Genomic DNA, 19,685 nt, shown 5'->3' with positions numbered 1-19,685 from the left:
CTGAGCTAGACTAGACCAGTAGAACCACCCATACGACCCACAGAATTGAGAGCAAAATCAAATGGTGATTGTTTGAAGCCACTAAGTTTTAGGATGGTTTGTTCACAGCTAAAGCTAATAAAATCAGGTGGCAAAAAACAAAAGTGGCAGGCTAAATAGACACTATGTCTACTTTAAGAAGAGGCTAATTAATTCTGTGGCCTGAGATCAGGTTTTGTCCTCTACCATCCAAAGATAGAGAACTAGAATAAATGTTCACAATACTCATTATTTTTGAATTGAAATGTCTTTATAGATCATCTAGCCCAACCTGATCAATGCACATATAAAGAATCTGAAATAAAGAGAGGGGGATGTGACTTGCCCAACGTCATAGTGAGTTCCTGACTGAACCACCAACCCCTGGTCTTGGACCTTTTACTCACTAACCTTCTTGAGATCTCCACCAGTGTTGAGATTCCATGACTCTGTGACTCTATGGTTCTATTCCATGACTCTGTGACTCTATGGTTCTATAATTCCAAGACCAAGTATAATAATGCCAGTGCTCCAGACAGCCTTGGTATAGGAGAAGAACATGGTCTAGAGCGAAGTACCAACTAAATCATTTTTTTCACTTCAAAATATCAACTACACCATCATGGATTCAAACCCTCCACACAATCCTGTGTTTCTGATATTTCCTCCAGAGGTCACCATTCCTGAATTCCAGTCAACGGACATTACACCCACAACCTATGAGTCTAGCAGTCCCTTTCCAAAATTACTTGCTACAAAAATGAAAATCTTAGGGGTAAGTAAGATTTCCCCCAATGTAAACTCTACTGAGGGTGTGTTATGGATTTAATGTTTGTCTTCCCCAAAATTCATATTTGAAACCATAATCCTAACGTGATAGTATTTGGGAGGGGGGGGCTCTGGGAGGTAATTAGTTCATGATGGTGGAGCTTTCATGAATGGGGTTAGCACCCTTATAAGAAGAGGTCAGAGAGCAAGCTAGCTCATTCCATCACACGGGGATACAACAGAGAAGTCAGCAGTCTGCAACCCAGAAGAGGGTCTTCACCGGAATCTGACCTGGCTAGCACCCCGACCTCAGATTTTCAGCTTGCAGAACTGTGAGAAGTATATTTCTGTTGTTTATAAGCCACCCAGTTTACGGTATTTTGTTATAGCAGCCCAAACTGAATAGGACAGAAATTGGTGCCAAGAAGAGGGGTGCTGCTGTAACAAATACCTAAAAATGTGGAAGCAGCTGTGGAACTGGGTAGAGGCTAGAAGAGTTTTGAGGCCATGCTAGAAGAAGCTGAGATCATCAAGAAGGGGTTTTTAAAGACAACTTCAGTGAGGGCTCAGAAAGAAAAGAGGAGAGCTGTAGAGAAAAGCTTCATCTTCTTAGAGAACACATAAGTAATCATGAACAGAATAATGGTAGAAATATGGACAGGAAAGGCCATTCTGCTGAGGTCTCAGATGAAAATGAGGAACATGTCACTGGACAGTGGAGACAAGGAGATTCTTTTCATACCGTGGCAAAGAATTTGGCTAAACTGTGTGTCTGTTCTAGTGTTTTGTGGAAGGTAGAACTTGCAGGCAATGAAGTTGAACATTTAGCTGAGGACATTTCTAAACAGAGGGTTGAAGGAGTGGCTTGGTTCTTCCTGACGGCTTATAGTAAAATCCAAGAAGAGAGAAATGACTTGAACATGGAATTATTAAGCAAAAAGTAACTAGAACTTAAAGATCTGGAAAATTCTCAGCCTACCCATATTGCAAAAACTGAGCAAGAATGCTGGGAAGAGAACACAAAAGGTGTGGCCAAGCAGCCATTTAATAAGGAGACCCGTCTGGGTGTGAACCATGGATTTAATCAGCCACCCTGGCAGTTTCCCAGTTTGAACTGAAGGAGAAGGCGATGGGAAGGAATGAAGGAAGGCTGTCAGACTTCTTGGCTTGGCGGGATGAGACAATAGAGCTACTGGGCTGTGAATGTGCATTATTCTTCAGGACAAGGGAAGAAGAACCCCAAAGAGAGATCATCAAGGCCACCACCGGGGTTTTAACAAGCCAGGTGACCTCTGCTAAAAGCCAGGGGAGAAGAGATACCCAAAGCCATGGGGACAGGGCCAGCCAGAGCCTTGGGTACCTAACCTCTGCCCAGTGGGGCTGTGGGGAAAGGTCCACCACCCCAGTGGGTTCTACAGGCACAACCACCACCCCAGTAAATCTCTAGATAAAGAGGATTACTCTCAAGCCTTAAGACTTAATGAAATTTGCCTTGCTAGGTTTGGACTTCCTTCGGACTCATCACCCCTTCTTTCTTTCCTGTTTCTCTCTTTTGGAATGGGAATGTCCATTTTTTGTCTGTACCACCATTGTATTTTGGAAGCACCTAACTGGTTTGGTTTCACAGGTTCACAACTGGCGGGGAATTCTGCCTTAGGATGAATTGTACCTTGAGTCTCATTCATATGATTTAAATGATATGTAGATGAGGCTTTGGACTTTATAGGTGGTGCTGGCTTCAACAAGTTACTACTGTTGGGGCTGTTATAATGGAATGAACGTATTTTCCATGGGAGGAGGACATGAATTTGCGGGGACCAGGGGCAGAATGTTATTGACTGAATGTTTGTGGTCCCCTAGCTCATATGTTGAAAACCTAATCCCAATATGATGGTATTCAGAGATAGAGCCTTTGGGAAATAATTAGGTCATGAGGATGGAGCTCTCAGGAATGGAATTAGTGTCCTTATAAGAGGAGGCCAGAGAGCTAGCTCTCTGTGAGGATGCAACATGTGAGGATGCAACAGAGAAGTCAGCAGTCTGCAACCAGAACCCAACTATGATGGCAACCTGATCTCAGACTTCCAGCCTCCAGAACAGTGAGAAATAAATTTCTGTCGTTTATAAGCCACCTTGTCTATGGTACTTTGTTGTAGAAGCCTGAACTAAGATAGGAGATGGGGGAGAAGAAAAGGGAAAAAATATCTGGCGGCACAATGTTTTAAGGCAGGAGCCAATTCCAATTGTTATTTCCATTCAATTCAGGAAGTAGGCACCACATTTCTATACAATTATGTACAAAGATCTGTGGAAAGGAAAATAGAAAATGAATAAGCTAAGGCTCCTGGACTCTTAAAGGTCACAGTTAAAGTAAAAATCTCCAAACTGACCACCTATGAGATTTTTTTCTGTCAAGTTCAGAGAAAAGAAAGGAAAGAGAAAATCAAGCAGAAGTTAATAGACTAGATTCTATATCTTGGGTTACTGAGGGTTATTGAGTTCTACAGTTCTATCTTTTCCCAAGCAAAACTCAGAATTTGTGGCCGGCCCAGTGGCATAGTGTTTAAGTTTGCATGCTCTGCTTCAGTGGCCCAGGGTTCACAGGTTTGGATCCTGACAAGCGGATTGACACACCGCTTGTCAAGCCATGCTGTGGCGGTGTCCCATATAAAGTAGAGAAAGATGAGCATGGAGGTTAGCCCAGGGCCAATCTTCCTCAGCAAAAAGAGGAGGATTGGCAATGGATGTTAGCTCAGGGCTAATCTTCGACACAGAAAAAAGAAAAACAACTCAGAATACAGTTTGACAACATGACATGGTATTTTTATATATGGGGCTTTTGCAGAAAATCCCCTTAGTACTATAAGTGTTCATCTCTCCACCCATCCGTCAACCCACTTCATGAATATTAATTATCTTTTATTTACCAATCTTCCTGTCAGACAATGTAGGGATTCAGGTATATTTGAGGCTGTAATATCACCCATATCTTAGAAAATATTTATCCTTTCAATCCTCAGCCTCCAAGAATGGAAAATAAAAAGAAATTAATATTTTTTCAGAAAAAAAACAGAGAAGTAAAGATGGCCCGCTGACATGCAGAAGAGGGCCATCAGTCTAAACTGCTTCAGCATCTATTCAAATATAATGGTAGCCAAGCTTCTGCTAAAGAGTTCAAGTTATTTTAACAAATATGTATTGAACTATGTGCAAGCAACTATGTTAAACACTGTGGGAGTTACAGAAATAAACACAACCTGGTTTCTCACATTGAGGAGAAAAATATATAGTTTATAAGTAATAAAATGAAAAGATTAGAAACTACATCTCAATGTAGCATCAAACTAGAGCCATAAATGGTGTTGGTGGTGTGACAGAGAAACTCGGAGAGAGAACAGTCACTTCCAGCTAAAAGGGATGAGACAACATCATGGCAAATTTGGCATTTAATCTGAACTCTGAAGAAGTGATGGAATTTTAATAAGTGGAAATGAAGGGAGAGGAGGGAGGCAGAATATTCTAGATGGAGAAAGCATCATGAACAAAAGCTCCTGGTAGTATAGTTTGGGAATGGCAACAGAGAGCTGAGAGAGAACTAGAGACACTAGGCTTAAAAGATATGAGATGATTAAAAAATACAAAATAAGAAACAATCAGGATGGATAAATAAACCATGGTACATCTATATAACGGAATATTATTCAGTGCTAAAAAGAAATGAGCCATCAAGTCATGAAGAGACATGGAGGAACCTAAAATACACATTGCTAGGTGAAGGAAGTCAGCCTGTAAAGGCTGCAAACTATATGACATTCTGGAAAAGCCAAATATGGAGACAATAAAAAGATCAGTGGTTTCCAGGGGATGGAGGCAGGAGGGACAGAGAAACAGGTGGAGGACAGAGGATTTTTAAGACAGGAAAACTATTCTGTACGATAATGTAATGGTGGATACGTGTCATTATACATTTGCCAAAACTCATAGAATGTACGATACTAAGAGTGAAGCCTAATGTAAATATGGACTTTCATGATAATGATGTGTCAATGTTGGTTCATCATTTGTCACACATGTACCACACCATTGTGGGATGTTGATAGTGGGGAAGGCAGTGGGGGAGGGGGACAGAGGATATACGGAAACTCTGTACTTTCCAATCAATTTTGCTGTGAACCTAAAACTGCTTTTAAAAATGAAGCCTATTAATTTAAATAAAGTGGTAAGTATGGTAAATTTTATGTTAGGTATATTTTACTACGATAAGAAAAATAATATTTAGAAACTAGAGGGGAAAAGAAGAGAAACAGCCAGGAAGGTAATTTGGAGACCTAATTGCCAAGAATCTTATATCCCATTCTTAGATTTTATAATGTAGACAAGTAGTTTCCAATCTGTAAAATCAATAAAATGACCCAAGGAGCTTTATAAAATATATACCAAGTTCCCAGACCTCATTCCAGAACTACTGAACTGCAATTTTCAGGGGGTGAGGGGCTGGAAATCTATTTTTTTAGAACACTTCTCTGAGTGAATTTGATGACCACCAGATTTGGGAGCTATGTTTCAAACCATATTGAGAGGAGTAATTGGATTGAAGTTGTGTTTTGCAATCTTACTTCAGCACTGACACAACATAGGAATAGAGAAAAAGGAGGCTGGTGCAGAAAGGCCAGTTAGAAAACAATTTTAATAGTTTAGATGAATGACTAGTGGCTACTACGTTGAACATACTCCCCAAATATCAGGCCTTCTCATTGCAAGAGCAGTATTTGCCCCTAGAATACTTAGAGCATTGAGAAACAGAAGAGAATGGGTGCTCCCTGTAAGAGCTCACTATCAAGGAGGGAAGAGAAAACAACTGGGTTCTCATGACCCAACTCCTTCTTTGAAACTTACTAACTGTAGATGGAGAAAGGCCAGGAACATTTGTACATATGTATCTACACACGGGAAGGACTTAGGGCATATGGTCACAAGAGAAAAAATGAAAGAAAACAAGTCAAATATTTGTAATTTTACAAGTAGAGAGAAGAGGAAAGCTTGCCTACTTTTTGAGTCTGGAGGATCAAGGGACCTTAGAAGAACAGAAGACCTCAAGACTTCAAGCCTAAGAAAAAGATGGTGCTATAAATAATGACAGAAAAGGCAGAAAGAAGACAAAGTTTAAAGGGAGAAAAGTGAACTTGTTTTTGGATATATTGAATATAAGGTGGTAGTGGAACATTTTAGTGGGGATGTTTGACAAGAGCTAAAATTGTGGGTCTGGAGTTGAGAAAATGATTCTGTTTACAACTCAGCCACTTAAAGATGATAGTTGCTATAGGAGCAAAGGAGATTAGACTGACAATAGCAGAGGACAAAGGACATGCACTCATATGTTGTCCACCTTCCATTCTTCACCTCATTCTCCTCAGTCTTTCTTAGCATTCATCAGACCACTGCTTGGAGCTGTAGTGCATCACAAGTGTGGCATGGGGAGAAAAAAAGAAAGACAAAAGATGGGAAGTGCTCAGGGTACAAGGATGTGACAATACCTCCACAGGCTCAGAGGACTGGTCGTCAACAGAAGGGTTTTCTGACAGTCCATATCTGCTTGAGGCCAGGCTGGTACGGTGATTTAGAATTCAGTCCTTCTCTAACTTTAGCATTTATATGATCAAGACTTTTTTTCTGGCTTTACTAGGATGTAATTGACATACAGCATTGCATAAGTTTAAGGTATACAATATGATGATTTGATACATATATATATATTGCAAAATGTTTACCACAATAAGGTTAGTTATCACATCCTTCACCTCACATAACTACTATTTTGTCATCGTTGTTACAGTGAGAACATTAAAGCTATACTCTCATACCAATTTTGAAGAATATAATACAGTATTGGTAGCTATAGTCACCATGCTGTACCTTAGATCCCTGAAACTTATAACTGGAAGTTTGTACCCTTTGATCAACATCTCTCCATTTCCCCAATCCCTCAGTCCCTGGCAACCACCATTCTACTCTGTTTCTATGAGTTCAATGTTTTTAGATTCTACATATAAAGGAAATCATACAGTATTTGTCTTTCTCTGACCTACTTCACTTAGCATAATGCCCTCGAGATCCATTCATGTTGTTGCATATGGCAGGATTTCCTTCTTTTTTATGGCTGAATAATATTCCATTATACACACATATATATCTCATTTTCTTGACCCATTCATCCATCAATGGACACAGACTGTTTCCATGTTTTGCCTATTGTGATTAACGCTGCAATGAACATGAGAGTGCAGATATCTCTTTGAGACGGTGATTGCATTTCCTTTAGGTATATACCCAGAAGTGGGATTGCTGGATCACATGGTAGTTCTATTTTTAATTTTTTGAGCAATCTTCCATACTGATATATTCTCACCAACAGTGCACCAGAGTTCTCTTTTCTCTACATCCTTACCAGCATTTGCTATCTTGTCTTTCTGATGATAGCCATTCTAACAGAGGTGAGGTGATATCTTTTTATGGTTCTGATTTGCATTTCCCTGATGCTTGGAGAGTTTAAGACATAGACTTCTCAGCCCCACCTGGAGATTCTAGTCAGTAAGTTTAGGATAGGGCCTGATAGTTTACATTTCTAATTCCCAGGTGATCCTAATGTTTCCAATCCATGGACTACATTTTCAGGAGCATTAATTTAGATCATTTTACCTATTACCAAATATCAGATAGAGAGATCAAGAAAATACCTGGGAACATCATAAAGGTGCTTCTACTTTCTTTCCCTTATTTATAAAAGAGGATAATTGCCAAATCCTTTTAACCAAAAGGGGATCTTCTAAATTTTCAAAAAGGGAACTTACTATTTTGCTTTCTCCTCACCATGACCTCTTCCTCTATTTACAGACTATCCAGATCGTGTTTGGACTGATGAACTTTTCTTTTGGAGTTGTTTTCCTTTTCACCTTTGAAAAACCATACCCAAGATTCCCCTTTATATTTATTTCAGGATATCCATTCTGGAGCTCCATTTTGGTGAGTATAGTCAATCAAGTTCAATTTGAAGCCATGCCAACAAGCATATTAGGGAATTCTTAGTTAGGAAATGAGCTACATTCAGTTGTATGATATAATTTGAAAAGTTAAAATAAAAATCAACCTTGTTGAAATTATTTCCCCATCAATTCATCAGAGTTACTGATATTCCATTATTGGGTCTTGAATTTCCTTTGGGATTATTTTTCTGGGTCTTGAAATTATTTGTCCATTCATTCATTCAAAATGAGTTACTATCTCTTATAAGCCAGATACATAGAGGAAGGCAATGAGGATCCAAAGGTTAATAATACATGGGCTCTCACTATGGAAAACAGTATGGTGGCTCCTTAAAAACTTAAAAATAGAACTACTATATGATTCAGCAATTCCACTTCTGGGAATATATCCAAAGAAAATGAAAACACTATGTCAAAGACACATCTACACCCCCATGTTCATAGCAGCATTATTTACAATAGGCAAGACACGGAAACAACCTAGGTGTTCATCGACAGACAAACAGATAAAAAAGTTGTGGTATATATATACACACACAATGGAATATTATTCAACCATAAAAAAAATGAGGTAATCCTGCTGCTTACAACAACATGGATGAAACTTGAGGGCATTATGCTAAGTGAAATAAGCCAGACACAGAAAGACAAATACTGTATGATCTCACTTATATGCGGAATCTGGAAAAAAAAAAAAAAACAGAAAAAGAGATCAGATTTGTGATTACCAAAGGCTGGGAGTTGGGGGAGGGAGAATTGAATAAAGGCAGTCAGAAGGCACAAACTTCCAGTATAAGATAAATAGGTCCTAGGAATGCAATGTACAATGTGATGACTATAGTTACCATTACCGTATGATATAAAAGAAATTTTTTAAGAGAGTAGATCCTAAGAGTTCTCATCACAAGAAAAAAGAACATATATATTTTTTCTTTTCCCTTTTTGTTTTTATTTTTGTGTGTGTGTGTGTATCTGTGTAAGATGATGGATGTTAACTAAACTTATTGTGATAATCATTTCACAATATATTTAAGTCAAATCATTATGCTGTACATCCTAAACTTATACAATGCTGTATGTCAATTATTTCTCAATAAAACTGGGGAAAAAAAACAAAAACCAAACAAACAAAAATAGTAATACTTTGGGCCCTTCCTTCAAAGGGCTGTCAGTCTAGCAAGAAAGAAAACATGTAAACAGGTCATTTCAAGGCAATGTGATAAACGATAATCACAGAGGTGTAGAAAGCGCCTATGGTAAGCAAAGACAAAGGATCAATTTACTCTTGAAGACAGGCAGTCAGAGAAGCAGGGAATGCTTCTCAGATGTACCTTCGAACTGCACAGAGGCACTTATTTAATCAATTTAATCACATTGAATAAACATTATTTTGGCACCTAATTTAGTGCCAGAGAATGGGCGGTGTGTGTGGGGATTCCGAGAAAAGGCAGCGCCTGGTCTGAAGGTCTGGGTTGAGTGGAGAGTCAGACAGTTACAGTCATCTGGTGTGATGAGTGGTGATGGAGGACACACAAGTTGCCTCTATAGGAAAGACACCTATGAAACAGAGGGTAGGTTGCCCAGAGACATTTCCAGCTTGACTGAGTTTTAAAGGATGAATCAGGTGAGGACATATCCAGAGGAAGAGGTGGGGGATGTTGGGCGTAAGGGGTAGGGATATCTGGCTGCATGCCAAGGAAGAAACATGAGTAAAAGGCTTAAGGGAAGGGAGAACGTTTTCTATTCTGAGAACTGTCAGAGTTCAGCACAAAGAGTGAGAGTAGAGGCTGAAGAAATACCAGGCAATGGGACTAGAAATTTAAAACGGATGTGCTGTAATCAGATTTGAAGTTTCTACTAGACAACGACGCTACTACCTATGACTCACCTCCACTAAAATTCTTGGGATTTTTTCAGAATTCCCACCACATAGCTGCAACTCCACTTACATTCCTATCCAAGAGAACACAGTAGATTGCAAACAGTTATGCAGGATGTTTCTTATAAGAATGCTGAAACCTGATCTTACTGATTGTAAACTGATTTGACGTCACTGTATCATGATATCAACCCAGAGTCCACAATAGCTATAAAAGGAAGATGGATGAGAAACCAGTAAGGTTAAAAAGTTCTCATGTTCAAATAAGTAGTTAAGGCTAAAGCAAATTTCTTGTCCAGTATTTTGTCCACTATTCATTTGTGGACAATCATTAAAGGCATCTCACCTTTCTGACTGCCCTGAGGGTTGTGTGAACGAGGAAGGAGGGTATGTAAAAGAAACATGTAGAGGTCATTCTGTGAGCACTCTTCAACATCAGCTAAACTTGTCCACCACTAAGCTATTTATTCTTTTTAACAGTTCATTAATTCTGGAGCCTTTCTAGTTGCACTGGAAAGAAAACCAACAGAAACTCTGGTGAGTTATTTTTCCCCTTTATTAAAAATTTATAACCTTGAAATAATTCATTGATTCAACGTTCATATAACATTGAAATAATTCATTTAACCTTGAAAATGAATTTGGGAAATCATTAAGCCACTACGATTCCACAAACTATCAAGTACTGATGACAATCAATGGCATTTGCTTCTTTTTTTCATAGAATCATAAAACATTAGTGCCAGAAGAGAGTTTTCTAGGTCATCCAGTTTAATTCTTATTTTATATACAAAGACACTGAGGCATAGGATAAATAATTTGTCCAAGTTCCTCAGCCAAATGGTAGAGTGGGTCTCCGTACTCCAGTAACTCACTCATTCATTCTTTCTGTAAGTATTTTTGGTGCCTACTGCATGTCAGATACTTTGAGAGGGACTAGTTTGACTCATCTGACAGGCACACTGTATAGACAACCTAATTAAGCCTTAGAACAGAATCTCAAAACAAATAATACAGTGTTAACGAATGCAAAATTTTAACTTACAGATAAATTATAAGTAGAATATTTTTAGCTTTCTCAAAGAATCAAAGATATGAGATATTAATTAATAAGCCAATAAATTATTTTCAGCAGAGGACATCTCCTGTAGGTTTGGAATTTTAGAAAGAAATAAAAATTGCAAAGAAATACAATGTTTCTTTAAACAGAGTCATAAAACAAAAATGTAAATAGATCATGACTTTACCAGAGCATCAAAACGCAACGCAATATGGCTACCCCAAGTACCTCTTTTGTCCAGTGCACATCCCTCCCCGCAACTGAAAAGGAGTTAACTTAAGCACAGATTTTGGGGGATGGAAGTGTTATTAAAAGTTCGCTGGCTCCCCTCATTCTGTGGATGACAGCCTGAAGCCCAAAGAGGTGAAGTGACACATAAGATCACACAGCTGCTTCATGCCATTGCAATGCTGTGACTGTGACAACAAGCCTGCTCTCCACTCTCCTCATCCACTGCTTCGTCTATAGATTCAGGCTGGGCCTGAGTCATTATGTTCTCATTTTCTTTCAGGTGAAGAGGAGCCGAATAATGAATTTTCTTAGTGCCCTGGCAGCAACCGCCGGAATCATTCTCCTCACATTTGGCTTCATTCTAGATCAAAACTACTTTTGTGGCTATTCTGAAGAAGACAGTCAATGTCAGGCTGTTACCACCCTATTCATTGTAAGTATGCTGCATTTTCAGGGTAAGGAGTAAGGGGTTTAATCATAAAGATTTATAAGCATCCAATAAGCACCATCCAAATAATGCTGTGGATACATTATTTTCTTTCATTCACAAACACTTACAGAAATCATAGTATCTGACAGACATTATACCAGGTACTGTGGAATAGAAAAATAAACACATTATAACCCCTACCTTCAGGAATTCACAGATGAGTAGAGGAGATAAAACATGTACACTAATGAGTATCGTAGAAAAGATAAACTGAAATACTGAAAGAAAATTACAGGTATAGCAGCGTGGTGGTAGTTCACAGTCTTAGACATACATTGGAATCATGAGTGGAGTGTTTTTACTTTTTTGTTTTTCATTTTAATATTTAGATTGGACTTCTGATAAAGCATGGTAGATTGAAAACAGGCATTTATTTCTGTTATTTCCAAAATACCACTAAAATTAATATAAAGAAATGTAAAAGATACGAATCTACATGAAGAGAAAAAAAAAGTCAACAAGACCCATCAAAAACTGCTGATAAAGCTGAAAACTAATCACCTAAAGAAAAGGGAGTCCCAATAGAAGAAAAATATCTCATATGGCAGATTCTAAGAAATACTGAGCATTTGGATGTACCAGGACCACAGAAAGCAGGAGAGAAGAGAAGAAAATGGAGAGATTGGTTCTGGTAGTGACTTGGGCTATTTGGATCAACTCTCTCCTGAAAACAAAGAAAAATGCTACACTAAAAAAAATTTTTTTTAATACCTTAAAAGCATTGAAGAGCTGAAAAGTCAACTGGAATTCCTAGATCAATTTTTAGTTGAAAGCCTAACTTGAAATCTGTCAATGGAATGCCAAAGGGAAACAAAACTCCTTCTACCTCGAGGCCATTTGCCAGTGTTGCCCATTTGGAATCTGATTCCCAGCCTAAGTGTAGTGAAGGAGAAAGAAGCCAAGGCCCAGAATCCACTCAAGGTAGGAAGACTTAGAAGAGACCTTCCCTGCATTGAACTAGGTCCTTGATGGACTACTACACTCTTCAGGTAAGGGCAAAAAGACATACAAAGTACTCTGCCCCATAATAGCAGAGACAACTTATTGAACAGAGTGAAAAAAGAGAGAAGTTCTTGAGAAATTGTGGCCACAAACTAGACTCCCTGACAACCTTCTCCACCCTCCACCCCTACTGGGATTTTAATCTTTGGTAGACATAAACTGGGTGAGCCAAGAATTCTCAAGACATGAATTTGGTGTTGGTATTTGGTGACCTAGCACCTGACAAAAGCAAAACCAAAAGCTCTCTGGGGCGGAGGGCAGGGGTGTGGGGGTGGGCACACATCCAATAGTCTCACAAAACTCCTACAAAATTTGATATCACATTTGATACTGCACACTAGATAGATCAGAATGAATAATATTTCATGGAGAAAAGGAATACAGAAGAGAGAGTAAGAGATATGAAATATACAGTGAAAAAGTCTAACATAAACTTGGTTAGAGTTATAGACAGACAGAAGAGAATGAGAAAGAGAAAATGATGATAGATTTTTAGATCAATGAAAAGCATTAGCCCACATATGCTAAGTCAAGTGAATCCCAAACACCGAGACACACCGCAATAAAAATGGAGAACACGAAAGACAAAATTTTAAAGCAACCAGTGAAAAAAGGTAGATTATCTTCAAGAAATAGGCTATTAGAATAACGGTTACCTCGGGAAAAATAACAACTGGAAGGAAGTCTGATGGACCTCCATGTGTTGGTCTATCCTTATGTTCAAAATAAACTATCTAAGCTCAAACTATTTTAACATTTTATAATTCAGACCCATATAATTCTTCACAGATGTGTATTTCAAAGATAGAGTTGCTGTTTTAGTTTACAAAATCTAACCAATCCCTACCGGATCACCCTTTGACTAACTTTATCCTTTGAGCCTCTATTTACGCCCTTCTCTATTTGCATGTTTTTGAGATACTACTGAGACTTAAACCTCAGGAAAATTTTTAAATTCAGTTCATATGATCAATAGTTTTTCCTGGAAGCCTTTGAATGAGGACTTCTACAAGAAAAGACAGATATAATGTTGATATATTCAACAGATTTTTAAAACTTTTTAAAATTTAAGAGTAAGTGTACAGTTTGATGAATTTTCATAAACTGAATACATCTGTGTATCAAGCTATTGTTTTTCCCCCTTTCTGTACATACAGTAGTCTTTGGAGTGAAGTCACTATGTACAACCAACAGTTAGGAGGGAGTTAGGCTCCAACCCCTTGAGGACAGAGTATCTATATAAATTACTTGAAATTCTTCTAAACAGGAGATTTGCCTATTCTTCCTCTACTTACTTATTTATTTATTTAATCAGGTATTTATATCAGTATGGATTTATGGGTTTTTATTTTATACTTTGGGTTACAATCTAAAACTATTTATTTACTTTGTGGAGCAAATTGTTCAATTTTAGCCGTTGGGAACTCTTTCAGCTGATTCCTGTGGTCCTTTGACATACCCCTATATTATGTGTGTGTGGGGGTGTTGTTTGTTTTAGCATTTCCTCACTTTCCGGCACTACAAGATTCTCCAGGCTCCTCTTGTATATGTCCTGCCCTATAGGCCTGGAATAGGCCATTTCTCCAAGAAGCCCTAGTTCCCTTTGTTGGAGAATGGTATTAGAAATCAAGATACGGGCACTAGGTGTACTTATTGCTACTGGAGTGTCATTGCTTCTTAGACCCTCTCAGCTGACAGAGCAAGGAAATATATGTGTGTGCACTAACCCATGTATATACACATATCTATAAATATTTCTTTATGTATCCATCACTATCTACATTAGTCTGGGCATGAGTTTCATAATGATGTCTACAACACTAATCCACTACTGCATGGATCATTTTAGTCTCCTCATTAGTTATCTGCAACCTTCCCCTCCAACAATGAGAAACCTGATGCTCACCATCCTCTATCCATTTATTTAATTTTTCAATCACAGTTTTTACATGTATAGTGGTGTCAGAATTGTTAACTGATACCTCCATGGGAAAGAACTTATGAATAGTAAATATATCAATTATATTTAACTGATAACTCCATGGAAAACAGTGCTTATGAATAGCCCCTTTTGCATTTAGTCTTACAGATTCCATTCATTTTAAAGTAACTTCAATAAGCACCATCTCCCACCTCCAATCCTCTTCAGTGAGCTAATTTCCTATATTTGTAATACAATTAGAATACTTTGTCACAGTCTACTTCACTTCCTGTGGTTCCTTGATCACCTAAAAGATTTTTTTTAACTTGCATACACTGAGGTTCACTCTTTGCAAAGCAAAAGTTTTTAATTTAGATGATGTCCAATTTATCTATTTTTTTGTTTATTGCTTGTGCTTTTAGTGTTGTATCTAAGAAACCGTTGTCTACCATAGGTCGTGAAGATGTATTCCTATGTTTTCTTCTAAGCGTTTTATTATTTTAGCTCTTATATTTAGCTATATGATCCATTTTGAGTTAATTATTGTGTATGGTGTGAGGAAAGGGTCCAACTTCATTATTTTGCATGTTGTCTGAGCACTATTTCTTGAAAAGTTTATTTTTTTTTACCTATTCTATTTCCATGGCACATGATGAAAATCAATTGAGCATAAATGTAAGGGTTTATTCTGGACTCTCAATTCTATTCTATTGATCTATATGTCTATCCTTGAGCCAGACACTCTGTCTTGATTACTCTAGGTTTGTAATAAGTTTTGAAAATGGGGAGTGCAAGTTCCCCAAATTTGTTCTTCTTTTTCAGGATTGTTTTGGCTGTTGTGGGTTCTTTCATATCCATATGAATTATAGGGTCATCCAGTCAATTTCTGGGGGGAAAAAAAGCCAGCTGGGATTTTTATAGGGATTACATTGAGTCTGTAGACCAGTTATGAGGAGTACTGACATCTTAACATACTAAGTTGTCTCATCCAAGGATCTGGGATGTCTCTTCAATAAACAGTGTTGGGAAAACTGGACAGCCACAGGCAAAAGAATGAAACTGGACCACTATCTTACACCATACACAAAAATCAACCCAAAATGGATTAAAGACTTGAACATAAAACCTGAAACCATAAAACTCCTAGAGGAAAACATAGGTGCTAAGATCCTTGACATAGGTCTTGGCAAGGATTTTTGGATTTGACACCAAAAACAAATGCAACAAAACCAAAAATAAGTGGAACTACATCTAACTAAAAAGCTTTTGTACAGTAAAGGAAACATCAACAAAATGAAAAGGCAATCTATGGAATGGGAGAAAAATATCTGCAAATCATATATCTGAAAAAAAGCTAATATATAAAATATATAAAGAACTCATACAACTCAATAGCAAAAAACCAAACAATCCAATTAAAAATGGGCAGAGGATCTGAATAGACATTTTCCTAAAGAATACATACAGATCATCAACAGGCACATGAAAAGATGTTCAACATCATGGATCATCAGGAAAATGCAAATTAAAACCACAGTGAGATATCACTTCCCATCTGTTAGAATGCCTATTATCAAAAAGACAAGAAATAACAAGTGTTGTTGAGGATGTGGAGAAAAGGGAACCCTTGTGCACTGTTGGTGGGAATGTAAATTGATGCAACCACTATGGAAAACAGTATGGGGTTCTTCAAAAAATTAAAAATAGAACTACCATATGATTCAACAATTCCACTTCTGGGTATTTATCTGAAGGAAACGAAGATACTAACTCGAAAAAATAGGTGCAGCCCCATGTTCATTGCAGCATTATTTACAATAGTCAAGACATGGAAACAACCTAAGTGTCCATAATAGATGAATGGATAAAGAAAATGTGGTACGTATATATATAACAATGGAATATTATTCAGCCATAAGAAAGAATGAAATCTTGACATTTGTGACAACATGGATGGACCTCGAGGACATTATGCTAAGTGAGATAAGTTAGATGGAAAAAGATAAATACTGTATGATATCACTTACATGTGGAATCTAAAAGAGCCATATTTGTAGAAACAGAGTAAAATGGTGGTTACCAGCTGCTGGGGGGTTGGGGATTTGGGGAGATGGTCAAAGGGTATAAACTTTCAATTAGAAGATGGATAAGTTCTGGAGATCTAATGCACAGCATTGTGATTATAGTTAACAATCCTGTACTATATATTTCAATGTTGCTAAGAGATGAGATCTTAAATGTTCTCACCACACACACATACACACAATGATAATTATGTAACGATGGAGGTATTAGCTAACAAACCCAAAGGTGGTAATCATATTACAATATATAAATGTATCAAATCAACACACTGCACACCTTAAACTTACACAATGTTATATTTGAATTATATCTCAATTAAAAAAAAGGTAAGTGAAAAGGCAAGGCACAGAATGGGAGATAATCTCCTCAATACATATATCTAACAGGAGACCTATATCCAGAATATATTAAGCACTCCTGAAAATCAATAATAAAAAGACAAAAAATGAGTAAGATTTGAACACTCACTTCACAAAGAAAGACATACCAATGGCTAGTGAGCATGTAAAAATGTGCTCAACATTGTTAGTTACCAGAGAAACGCAAATTCAAATCACAATAAGATACCACTGCACATACACCAGACTGATTTTAATTACAAGGACTGGCAAAACCAAGTGCTGACAGGAATGTGAAGCAACTGGAATTATTATACATTTTTGGTGAGAGTGTAAAATGGTTCAACCCCCTTGGAAAACTATTTGGCAGTTTTTAACAAATTTAAGCGTAGACCTATTTTATGTCTCAGCACTATACACAAGAATGTTCACAGCAAATCTATTCATAATAGTTAAAAACTAAAAACAATTCTGATGTCTATCAACAACAGTGTGGCTAAACAAACTATGATTATTCAAACAATAGAATACTCCTTAGCAATAAAAACAGAACACCCTACTGATACACACAACAACATGGATAAATTTCAATCCACAATATTGAACAAATTCAGAGACAAAAATGAACAGACAAATTTAATAAATGGTGTTAGAAATCAGAATAGTGGTTGCCTCTAGATGGCTGACTGGGAAGGGACATAACTTACTGGAGTGATGGAAAAGTATAATATATCTTGATATGGAAAGCAAAAAGGGAAAAATATATGTATTCACATTTAAACTCTGGTATGGTAAAAGAATTGGAAAATATTTTTAAAACAAATAACAGCAAAGTTTTAATATTTTTATAAACAAAAAGCTAATATAACTGACAAAAAGTCAAGAACACAATTTAAAAAACAGACAAAGATCATGGGGAAGGCATTTACAGAAATGCCAATATAGTGGCCAAACATATAGAGTGAAGCTCAAACTCACCAGCAGTCAGGGAAACGCCAATTAAATTAACAATGGACTAAGATATACATTCATTACATTGGCAAAAATTAAAAAGTTATAAAAATTATGGCAGAGAAATGGTGAAAAGGATGCTCTTGTATTAACAGTGGTAGAAATGTGAAATGTTACTACCATTTTGGAAAGCAAGGAGACACTTATATGAAAGATATGCATACCTTTTAACGCAGGTAGCCAGCCCCACAGTCATCAAACCACCTATAGATAGGGGTATGTGTACAAGAACGCTTACTGCAGCAGTGTTCACAGTGGGGAAAAAAAAAATCAGAAAAGAAGAGGAGGAAGAAGAAATAAATTATTTTCTATCACTAAAGAATAAATGAATTATGGCAACTACACCATGAGATATGATGTGGCCATTAAAAACCATGCACCTCTAAAATAAATAGTTTTTCAACTTATAGTCAAAACATTTAGACAAATGTGGTTGTAGAACAGAATGTTAACCATATTAATCTCTACAAACTTTCACCAGCAAAGGCTAGTGTGCGCAGCCTCTGGGCCACAAACCAGGTGGGTATCCCGATGTGTGCTCTTAGTTGCCCAGGGGTAAAACATCTGAAAGGTCTTTAGCAGTGATAAAAAGAACACAAGATGGTACTATTAGCCTACGCTTCTTTCTCTGGGTCTTCTGCATGTTCCTCTTTTTCTGGGCCTGTGGATTTTTTCTTCCTTTTTCTTTTCTTTTTATTTTTGCTTTCTTTTCTTGATTCTTAACCTTCTTCCTTTCTCTTTCAATAGACTACCTTTTCATATTATTTCTTTGTATTTTAAATATTAATGAAATGGAGGTATTTCCTACATGTAATTTAGAAAATGGATTATTTTTGTATGACTTTGTCTAAGAAAATAATAGGCTACGCTATGTTGTGCTGTGCTGTGCTAAAATAACTGTATACTCTATGATCCTCCCCTAATTTGCTTCCTAAGCATCAACTACACCTGAGACATGTTGGGGAGCTTTTCTTACCTGGGCATTGCTACCTCCTTGTCATCAGAAAAACCATTATTGTGCTAATACCAGGATTCTTGTTTTTTTTTCTCTTCTTCTGTTACAGGGAATTTTGACTATGTTGATGGCCTTCAGCATTATGGAATTATTCATTTCTCTGTCTTTCTCAATTTTGAGGAGCCACTTTCACTGTTGTGATTGTGAGGAATGATGTTGAATAGCACTGTGAGAATAAAGATGTTATAATGTTATTGAGAGATGAACTATGCTGTGAGGAAAAGCCAAAGGAACATAGAATCTTAAGGCTGGTAACTCTTTGAAGCAAACGGCAGCGACTCAAGGCAGTGGGGTCTGGGAACATTTTGGCTGATGAAACACATCCTGCCTCTTTGCAATGCCATCTCCTCCTCTGCCCACATCACATGGTCACCTGGGTGTCATTTCCTCTGTTAGTCATGCATTCATTGAACCAAAGGAAAGCAATGTCGTGTTGCCGCTGTACAGAGAAATGAACCAAAGCCCAGGGAGTTCCTCCAAGAGACTCCACCTAATGGCTCCTACTCCATTGCTGTGTGGAAAGATGAGGTGGTTGAAATAATGGCTTGGCCACAAATTTTCCACTGATCCTGCAAGATCATCAATGTCAGCCACATGCAGCAACTAGAATAGTAACAATAATAAGGGCAAATATTGGTAAAAGCCACTACAATGTTCCAGGCGCCGTGCTAAGAGTTTTATGTGCGTTACTCATTTAATCTCACAAAAATTCTAAGAGGTAAATAATTATTATACTCATTTTACAGACAAGTAAGCTGAAGCACAGTGAGCGTAAGTAGCGTGCCCCAGGTCACAAAGCTTGCAATGGCAGAGCCATGGTATCAACA

The 19,685-nt window shown here is 37.5% G+C and overlaps 1 protein-coding gene across 1 annotated transcript; it reads left to right on the top strand.

Annotated features, from left to right (window-relative positions):
• Positions 1 to 640: 640 nt before the first annotated feature.
• On the top strand, positions 641 to 19,012 carry MS4A5 (membrane spanning 4-domains A5). Its single transcript, XM_058527227.1, has 5 exons — positions 641 to 793; positions 7,678 to 7,806; positions 10,186 to 10,242; positions 11,277 to 11,429; positions 18,908 to 19,012. The coding sequence occupies exons 1-5, from the start codon at positions 641 to 643 to the stop codon at positions 19,010 to 19,012; spliced, it is 597 nt and encodes a 198-aa protein (XP_058383210.1).
• The last annotated feature ends 673 nt before the right edge of the window (positions 19,013 to 19,685 follow it).

This window comes from Diceros bicornis, chromosome 31 (assembly GCF_020826845.1).
Source record: "Diceros bicornis minor isolate mBicDic1 chromosome 31, mDicBic1.mat.cur, whole genome shotgun sequence".
NCBI lineage: Eukaryota > Metazoa > Chordata > Mammalia > Perissodactyla > Rhinocerotidae > Diceros > Diceros bicornis.
This window is presented reverse-complemented; position numbering and strand designations above follow the sequence as displayed.

Excerpts from the sequence above, each read along its gene's own strand:
- MS4A5 (XM_058527227.1), top strand. The coding sequence starts at position 641 with ATGGATTCAAACCCTCCACACAATCCTGTGTTTCTGATATTTCCTCCA. Across the intron at positions 7,807-10,185 it reads CATTCTGGAGCTCCATTTTG|TTCATTAATTCTGGAGCCTT; the intron begins GTGAGTATAGTC and ends TCTTTTTAACAG. Across the intron at positions 10,243-11,276 it reads GAAAACCAACAGAAACTCTG|GTGAAGAGGAGCCGAATAAT; the intron begins GTGAGTTATTTT and ends ATTTTCTTTCAG.